General features: G+C 44.8%; 1 protein-coding gene across 2 annotated transcripts; it reads right to left on the bottom strand.

Annotated features, from left to right (window-relative positions):
* Window positions 1-3,668: 3,668 nt before the first annotated feature.
* Window positions 3,669-8,282, bottom strand: LOC123513239 (uncharacterized protein K02A2.6-like). 2 transcript variants are annotated; one of them, XM_045270310.1, is made up of 2 exons: window positions 6,019-8,282; window positions 3,669-5,466 (listed from the first exon to the last, which is right to left on the bottom strand). In XM_045270310.1, the coding sequence occupies exons 1-2, from the start codon at window positions 8,072-8,074 to the stop codon at window positions 3,935-3,937; spliced, it is 3,588 nt and encodes a 1,195-aa protein (XP_045126245.1). In that variant the 5' UTR covers window positions 8,075-8,282; the 3' UTR covers window positions 3,669-3,934. The 2 variants fall into 2 exon arrangements, with proteins under 2 accessions (XP_045126245.1, XP_045126246.1); XM_045270311.1 differs by having other exon boundaries at window positions 4,461-4,619; window positions 4,927-8,282.
* Between the last annotated feature and the right edge of the window lie 1,901 nt (window positions 8,283-10,183).

Genomic DNA, 10,183 nt, shown 5'->3' with positions numbered 1-10,183 from the left:
AGGCTTTGTGTTTATGCTGTTTTCGTCATGGTTTTCTTCGCCAAGACTCAGGAAACGTGCCGGGAATCATAAGTTGCCTGGATATTATGAAACATTTGAACACAGATAGACAGACAGACGTACAGACATACAGATGGAGAGTTTTCGTATCGTGAAGCTGATAAACGAATAAACTGCTTAACTAATACTATAATACACAGATACACGGATATATATACTTCAAACCAGGAAAGGTATTGATAAAAAGAAGATTTGTTCCCTGATATCACGAAATACTGGTACACAAATACAGATTAATAGCTAGACAGTATTCAAAATTTTAGGCGACAGAGGTAGATAGACAGACAGACAGCTTGACAGTACGCAAGTGTAAACAAATACACATATATAGTATATCACGAAAAACAAGCAAGTAAACAGAGAAAAAAGACAATTTTCTTAATATCACGTCACAAGTAGCTAACCAGACAGAGACAGAAAGACAGACAGGTAGATAAATGATAAATAATTAAATAGATAAATAAATAAACAGGTGTTGAGATAGGGAGAGACGTACAAAGAGACAGACACAACAGATGAACATTAAGAGTACACGGAGACAGAAAATGGGAGAAGGAAAACATCACGTAAGAAAATACGAAGGAAAAGGAGAAATGGAATTGTGTAGTAAATTTCATCCACATCAAGGCGAATGCAGAAGAGAAATGAAGAAAAATAGAAAAGAAAGCGAAGAGAGGAAGCACATAGTCAAAGAATAAACGACACACAAGGAAATATGCAATAAATCTCACCACCACTCAAGTGAATAGAAAGAGAACTGGAGGAGGAAAATGACTACAGGGACATGATAGAACGGACGAACAAGGGAAGCAGAAGAAGATAAGGTAATATAAAGAAAAAGAAATCTGCAATAAAAGGGAGACGTGACGTGGAAGCAAAAAAGTGTTGTAAATCTTCTTTCTATTCACGTGGATATGACATAATTGTGAAAGAAGAGGAGTACTGAAAGATAATGGAATGGAGGAGGAGGAGGAGGAGGAGGAGGAGGAGGAGGAGGAGGAGGAGGAGGAGGAGGAGGAGGAGGAAGAAGAAGAAGAAGAGGAAGAAGAGGAGGAGGAGGAGGAGGAGGAGGAGGAGGAGGAGGAGGAGAATAAAAAGTACAATGGATATGTGAAAAATGTTGCCTTTAGCGAAAATTTGAACTCGTGAATATGAATCCTTATTGATGTTGTTTATGAACAGTACATACATACATACATACATACATACATACATACATACATACATACATACGCACACACATATACATACACATATCAATACACATACTTAAAGTGCCTTATATACAGACACCACAACAGTAACATACTAACATACAAACATATATATTCATACAAGGGCATTTTTTTTTTTATTTCCTGTTTATTTATCACTTCATTTTATTTCACCTTCGTATTATAAACTTTTCTTAACCCCTTCAGTACCATGACGCGTTTCCATATTCATTCTGCTTACTATTTGGTGATTTGATACAACTTCAGAAACTTATGTGGGGGGATTGAAATAGTGAAGACTGTGGCCATTAATCCTCTGACCTCCATAGACCCTTCCTAATGTCAATAAAATGGTCTAATCGTACACAAATCTCAAGGTAACAATGAATCTAAGTATTGAAGGGTTTAAATAATCGAAAAGAGAGTGCATATATCCGTTTCCCACATGCAGTGCTTCCCACATATACACTTCAAGTATGTCTATAGCCGCTATAGCCAATAACACACAAAAAAAAAAATCATTACAGTTAGATAGTTAGTGAGTCTCCCACGTCATAGAAACATCAAAACGAAACCAAAAAATAAAAATAAAACACTCATACATTTAGTCCAACTTCAACACATACAGTTAATATGTGGAATACTACTCCGGAAATACACACACAGACAAAAAATAAATCGTAAATACATATCACACAGCTCCCATTTTTTCCACAGGGCTAGTTAATTGCATAAAGTGGCATTAATTACAATAGTTATAAATACAAACAATGAGATCAAGTTTCTATCGGGCAGGCGAGCAAGCGAGGGGGAGCAAATGTTGTTGGGGCGAAATATCAGAAATTTACAATCGGTTAAATACACGATCGCCAAACTCATTCAACACTCAGGCAAGCAAAGCACAGGCAATTACACGCCCGAGGGATAAAGTGCGCTAGTTTAAATTAATTCTATCGACAGAACCTTCTTGCTACTGTCATGAACTTTGGGGTAATTGTGTTCGTATGTGTGGCTCCCCTGACTGGCCCTGACTGCTCCACACACACACACACACACACACACACACACACACACACACACACACACACACACTTACCATATTATCAGCATTATTACAATTATCATTATTCTACCAAGCGTGCTCATGAATAAAGTCATAAATCAACGTAGATTAACTTTTTCACACACACACGCACACACACACACACACACACACACACACACACACACACACACACACACACACCCCGGTAGCTCAGTTGTTAGAGCGCTGGTTTCACAAGCCAGATGACCAGGGTTCGATTCCCCGGCCGGGTGGAGATATTTGGGTGTGTCTCCTTTCACGTGTAGTCCCTGTTCACCTAGTAGTGAGTAGGTACGGGATGTAAATCGAGAAGTTGTGACCTTGTTGTCCCGGTGTGTGGTGTGTGCCTGGTCTCAGGCTTATCCGAAGATCGGAAACAATGAGCTCTGAGCTCGTTCCGTAGGGTAACGTCTGGCTGTCTCGTCAGAGACTGCAGCAGATCAAACAGTGAATTACACAAACACACACACACACACACACACACACACACACACACAGCCTGAAAGCTAATTTCCAACCTCTAGACCTTAAAAACTCTAAAAGATGAAGGATGACAGCAGAATTGTGTTGGGGGAGAGGAGGAGAAGGAGGAGGAGGAGGAGGAGGAGGAGGAGGAGGAGGAGGAGGAGGAGGAGGAGGAGGAGGAGGAGGAGGAGGAGAAGAAGGAGGAGGAGGAGAAGAAGGAGGAGGAGGAGGAGAAGGAGGAGGAGGAGGAGGACGAAAACAAGGACGAGGAAGAGGAAAAGGACGAAGACAAGGAAGAGAAGGAGGAAGAAGACAAGGAGGAAGAGGAGATAGGGATGGGGAAAATGGAGAAGAGGTGGGGAGAGGAAGTCGAGGAAGGTAAGGAAGCCAAACATGGGGAGGAGAACTGGAAAGGGAAGGGGGAATGATGAGATTACGGATCTTACAAAGGCTGGAGAAGGGAGTTGAATGTATCAATGCAACAGCCAAAGCAAGAGAGAGAGAGAGAGAGAGAGAGAGAGAGAGAGAGAGAGAGAGAGAGAGAGAGAGAGCTGAGAGGGAGTCAAGGGGAGGGAAGGAGCAAGCATCGATGCGCCGCTCCAGGAAACACCACCAATGAGCGTTAAACTGTCTGACTTATGACAAAATTATGAGGAGCAGGGAACGTTTACCGTGACGCACACCTCATCTCGCTGCGCTGGGAGGCGAGAGGAGGGAAGGAGATGCCTGGAAGGGAGAACGAGACGGGAGGGAGAGAGAGAGAGAGAGAGAGAAAGAGAGACTATCAAGGCGAGAAGAGTAGCGAAAAGAGAAGAAACAGTAGAAAACGAGAACCGTGTAATAAAGTCCTCTAGATAGGGCAGGAACAACACAGTAAGGTTTGTTGGCTTATATTCCAGAGCGTGTATATACAGTGGTGGCTCGGTCTTGACTGCCTCGAAAACGTATCCACTCCACCTTAACAGTGCGTAATAACCCTGCGGCACCTAGTAACAACCATGTAACTGGTGCTCGCAAATACCCCACAATAAGTATCATTCAACTGTATAACATCCCTTCACCTTAGTTAAAGTTATCCATAGTTACATCAAAACCCTAATTAACAATTTTATTAAGTATACCCATATCTATTAGGCTTAACAGAAATTCTCGACGAGCGTCGTAACAGCGGTCTTGGTAACTGGTCCTCCTGGGCAAGCCTTGGTGGCTCATGTTGGCGACTGGATTGTGAAGACTGTTCGGTAGCCGATGGAGAGTTATCCACAGCGGGCTCAGTAACACCCCGGGTTGTTTCTTTATCTGAATCTCCGGGTTCCCTTGATTCTCCAGTTCGTTGTCGGACAGAAGTCTCAGATGGAGTCTGTTCAGGCAGCGACGAAGTGTGTTCTGTCGGAGATAAAGAAGTGTCCGTGTCTGAAGGAGTCTGTGGCGGCAACCAATTCCTTACGACGGCCGATCCTTCGGAAGTTCTACGTCGAATATGGTCAGTGTGTCTTCGGAATTCTCTCCCATCGTCCAGTCTCACATTACACGAGCAACCAGCACATCCCACCACTACTGCGGGCATCCATTTCGCTCCTCCTGTTGTCTTTGGCATCGCAAACACATAGACCAGATCACCCTCAACAAACGACTTCGAGCAGGCGTGCCGATCGTATTGTTCCTTTTGTCTCCACTGGTAACGCTCCACCCTCTCTCTCCGGTAGTCCTTCCTCAGATGATCCAACGGCGTTGTCATTGGGCGACCAAACATCAATTCTGCCGGGCTTACCCCGGTCACGCTGTGAGGGCTAGACCTGTAATTGAAGAGGAAGCGTGAGACTCTTGTATCCAGACTGCCCCCTTCTTGCTTCCTCAAGCCCTGTTTGAAGGTTTGTACAGCCCGCTCCACCAGACCGTTACTTTTCGGAGACCACGGAGGGGATGTGATGTGCTTGATGCCATTAGCGTTGCAGAAACCTTGGAACTCGGGGCAAACAAAGCAACTTGCGTTATCACTAACTACTGTATCGGGGATACCAAAACTAGAGAATGATTTTCTAAGCTTCTCAATCGTTATGTTTGCAGAAGAGGAAGAGGTTTTGTGTACCTCCAGCCACTTACTGTGCGCATCCACTAAAAGCAGCCACAACTGTCCTTCCACAGGCCCACAGTAGTCTAAATGCAGGCGACTCCAAGGACGTTGGGGCCAACCCCAAGGCCGAAGGTCACTAGGTGGATCCTTTGGTCTCTGCTCCTGGCAAACTCTGCAGTTCCCGACCATACTCTCCACGGCATGATCCAGCCCCGGCCACCAAAAATAAGCCCTGGCTCTGCTTTTCATCTTCGATGCTCCAAAATGTCCTTCATGTAGCTCCTTTAAGACGTCATCTCTGCCCTGCGGAGGAATTACTATCCTGCTTCCCCAAAACAAACATCCATCTTGCACACTTAACTCACACTCCCTGTTCTTGTAGGTAGCGATGTCAGGTGGATAGCCAGAAAGATCCCGAGGCCAACCGTCACGCACAAACCTCAGCACAGAAGACAGCACAGGATCTCGATGAGTCCACTCCCGGACCTGAACTTGAGAAACAGGTCCCGAAGCCATCAGTTCCATCATGTGCAGCATCTCAGCAGGAATTGGCACCGTTCGGGGCATAGCTGCAAGTGGTAAACGACTCAGTGCATCACAATGGCTATGTAATCTGGCGGGAGAGTACAACAGTTTGTATTTGTAAGCAGCCATCAACAGAGCCCAACGAAGCACTCTAGGAGAGGCCACCGACGGAATAAGTTTCTCTTCACCAAAAAGTCCAAGCAAGGGCTTGTGGTCAGTTTTAATAGTGAATGGTCGGCCATACAGATAGTAATGGAACTTCTTAACTCCAGTAACAATACTCAGGCCTTCCCGGTCTGTCTGGGAATAGCGCCGTTCCGCTTCGTGTAGAGTCCGGGAATAAAATGCAACAGGTCGTTCTAGTCCTTTCTCGTCAACCTGGGAAAGAACACAGCCAACACCATAAGGGCTGGCATCACAGGCTAGTACAGTATCCAATTTGACATTAAAATGTGCCAGACAAGGAGGAGACAGTATTACTTCCTTTGCCTTTAAGAAAGCCTCCTCCTGCTCTTTACCCCAGACCCAAGGCTGTCTATCCCGAAGGAGAAGGTACAAAGGTGAGAGAATGGTTGCAATATTATCCAAAAACTTACTGTAATAGTTTAAAAGGCCCAGCCAAGCCCTCAGGGACTTCTTATCCTCAGGTGGCGGAGCATCCAATATCGCCTTGGTCTTCTCATCAGTTGGTTCTATACCACGCTCACTTATGTTGTGTCCCAAATAAGTAACTTGAGACAGTCGAAGTTGGCATTTCTTCTTATTTAGGCGCAGACCAGCATGGCACATCCGTCGAAGAACCTCTTTCAGTAAAGTATCGTGCTCTTCTTGATTTTTACCTCCCACCACCACGTCATCCAGGAACACTGTTACCTGAGGCAATCCAGCAAGCAAGGTTGACAATATTTTTTGGAAGATAGCTACTGCAGAATGGATACCAAAAGCTAATCTTTTATACCTTTTCAGACCTCTGGGAGTATTAACAACGACATACTTCTGGGATTCTTTGTCTAATTCTATCTGGTTGTAAGCATGGCTCATGTCTAATTTACTAAAGACACAACATCCCGAGAGTGAAGCGAATAATTCTTCCACTCGAGGAAGCGGATACTGTTCCAACGCAGCAGCCTTGTTTACGGTCAGTTTGAAATCACCACATAATCGCACGTCCCCTGAGGGCTTAGGGACAACAACAAGAGGGGCTGCCCACTCACTAAACTTCACAGATTCTATAACACCCTCGTTTTCCAACCGAGTTAGTTCCTTGTCCACTTTGTCTTGGAGTGAGAGCGGTATCGGACGAGCCTTGAAGAAGCGTGGCCTTACATCCTTGTCGATGAATAAATGGGCCTTCCCACCAATGAAGCATCCAAGTTCTTCATTAAACACATTACTGTAGTCCTCGCCTTTCTCAGTAATTTGTAGAGTTTCACCACACAACAAGGCGGTCCAATTCATCTTGGTTTCCTTCAGCCAATTTCGACCAATTAAGCCTTTTCCATGGCCTCTAACGATAACTAGCGGTAATTTCCTAGTCACCTTACCCTGGCAAGCGACGTCCACATCAGCCACTCCGAGTACCTTGATCTTCTCTCCTGTGTAGGTTCGAAACACACGATCCGAAACTCCAAGAGGAAAATGCTGGCCACAAAGTTCACGGAAGAGTGTTTCGCCCATAACAGAACATGAAGCTCCAGTGTCAACCTCCATGTGAGTGTCCCGTCCCTGAAGCTTCACGGCCAATAGTAGAGGTGGGTGAAACTCCGACCCAGCACCAGCCTGAGTGACGTTAAACAAGCTGTACACCTCATCTGTTTCACCATCAGTTCCAGCGTCATGGGAAGGCTCGGCCACCGCGGTTGTTCCAGAACCCTCTACAACAGACACTGTACCGGCCTTATGTGCCGCTCTAGTATGACCCACTTTGTTACATTCGAAGCACCGCCGAAGTTTAAATGGACAATTTACGTTGCTGTGTCTGTCACTTAGGCATCTGAAGCACTTCGAGAACTGTTTCGGCCGGTCACTGTAATGTTTCACTCTATTCCTCGGTCGAGGCGTTTCGCTTTGCCCCACCCAGCTCACCGCTGGTGGCTGCTCAGTAGTCAGAAGTGGCGCACTAAACTGCTTCAGTTCATGAGTATTACACGCAGCAGTTTCCAAGGCCACCGCAAGATTCACTGCCTTGTCGAGAGTCAAGTCTGCCTCAGCCAGTAATCTGCTCTGAATGGCTTCATCATCCACACCACACACGAGACGGTCACGAATCATTTCGTTTAACATGGCACCGTACTGACAGTTGCCAGATAACATTCGAAGCCTTGCAACATAATCCCTCACTGACTCCGTCCCAGATTTTCTACAACTGTTGAACCGGAAACGCGCCACAATACTAGAAGGCTTCGGGTCGTAGTGGTTCTGAAGCGTCTCTAACAACTCTTGCAGCACTATGTCCTTAGGCTTACGAGGACTACACAGAGAACGTAAAGTGCCGTACGTAGCCTCCCCGACAGAAGACAAGAACACAGCTCTCTGAACGTCGGCGTCCTCGATCTTGTTAGCCAGAAAGTACTGCTCCAGCCGCTCACAATACTCGCCCCACGCCGCCCTGTTGGCTTCGGAGAACTCGCCCAGGTGCCCAAAGTGCGGCATCGCAAAATAGGGATCGGAAAATCCTCGTCGCCAGTGTAATAAAGTCCTCTAGATAGGGCAGGAACAACACAGTAAGGTTTGTTGGCTTATATTCCAGAGCGTGTATATACAGTGGTGGCTCGGTCTTGACTGCCTCGAAAACGTATCCACTCCACCTTAACAGTGCGTAATAACCCTGCGGCACCTAGTAACAACCATGTAACTGGTGCTCGCAATTCTCATCTTCTTTTCCGGCTTCCATTCTTCACTTCTGTTCATCTATTTCGTTTTCTTTTTTCTCCCTCTTCCATCTTGGTCTTCTTTCTTTGCCTCTTCTTTCTATGTCTCCTTTTCCTCTTTGTTTCCCTCTAATTCCTCCTTTATCTTCTCCTCCTCTTCGTTTTCCTCTCTTCTCCTATTGCTTTGCTTTCTGGTCTTGTTCCTCTTCATATCTTCCTCCTCCTTTCTTCTTTTTCATCTTGTCTCTCCTTTCTCTCTCCTCCTCATTCTTCTGGTCTTATAGTTTTCCTCCTCTTCCTCCTGCTTTCCTCTTTCCTCCTCATCCTTCTAGTCTTCATCTTCGTTTTCCTCCTCTTACTTTCCTCTCATCCTCCTTTTTCTCTTTCTACTATTAGTACAACCCGTTCTCCTTTTCCCTCTTGTAAATCTACCTGTGCAGCCTAATATTCGTTTGATGACAGTGGTTTCTCTCTCTCTCTCTCTCTCTCTCTCTCTCTCTCTCTCTCTCTCTCTCTCTCTCTCTCTCTCTCTCTCTCTCTCTCTCTCTCTCTCTCTCTCTCTCTCTCTCTTCATCATTTATCCCCCACAAAGATAGAAAAGTCAAATGTCACTTCACAATGCTAAGTGAAAGGGAAAATGGAAACTGAGGTGAAATGGTAATCCAATCAAGACTTAGGTAAAAAAAATAATAAATTAAACGCTGAATAAAACAAAAAACTTTACGGTACTGAAGGATTACTGGAAGCGCATATAACAGGATCAAGTATTTCAACAGTAAAAAAACAAATACTTAATCCTTCTCTTCTCTCGACATATATTTCCATTACAAACTTCGATTTTTACATTTTTTTTTTCCTGTCACGATCTTGCCAACAGTTCCTTTGCCTAAAAAGCGCAAAATTATTCATTACAACCTTCGATTTTTACATATTCTTTTCCTGTCACGGTCTTGCCAACAGTTCCTTTACCTAAAAAGCACAAAATTATCCTTCTCTTCTCGCACTTTCATTTGCGTGTATGTGCGTGTGTGCGTGCATGTCTGTCTATGTGTGCGTGTATTCCTCCAAGCAAACAACACATACTCCTGTCAACGCTAAGGAAGACACACCAACTCGGGAAAACAGTGGAAAACGAAGACAAAAAACCAACAAAAGGCAAACCTAACCTAAATGAACCTAACCCAACAGAGAGAACGAAGCTGGGAGAGAATAAATTGCCCCGAAATGCACATACTGTTACTCTGAATGCCAAGGGGATGCGAGGAATAAAAATCAACTCATCTGGAAAACTTATCTGCAGCACTCCACTGATTGTAAACGCGAGGGGAGGGACCGAGGGGACACGGGAACGAGTGGTGAGGGGACGCGGGACCAGGAACTGACGGGTGAGAGAAGTAAGGGAACAGAGGGAAGTGAGGAATGAGGGGAGAGTTGTTAAAGGAGAGAGGAGTTCAGGGAGAGATGCACGAGGGATGAGGGGAATGGGAGATGAGAGAAGGCCATAGACGTGTTTAGGGGAAAAGTGAAAGGAGTAAGGGGAATAAGGGAAAGAGACTAATGGGAGGGATATATAAAGAGATTAAGGGATAAAATTGTGAGAGAAAACGAGGGAAATGTGAGGAAAAGGAGGAATTAAGAGGGGAGAGAGAACGAATGAGGGATGCTCAGAGGAGAAAAAGAGAAAACCAAGCAAAAAAAGAGAAATGAAAAGGATTTTGATACATTTATCGAAAAAAAAGTAGAAAACAGGGAAAAAACCAATGTTGAAAGAAATAACTAGAAAAATAGATGGAAAATAAAGGTAAATAAAGAAACCAAAATACAAGCACTGAAATAACAGGGTGATGCGTCTCAGGAATGGAAAATGCAGATAAAGTGAAAGATTATAGCG

The sequence above is a fragment of the Portunus trituberculatus genome, chromosome 35 (assembly GCF_017591435.1).
Source record: "Portunus trituberculatus isolate SZX2019 chromosome 35, ASM1759143v1, whole genome shotgun sequence".
NCBI classification, from domain to species: Eukaryota; Metazoa; Arthropoda; class Malacostraca; order Decapoda; family Portunidae; genus Portunus; species Portunus trituberculatus.
This window is presented reverse-complemented; position numbering and strand designations above follow the sequence as displayed.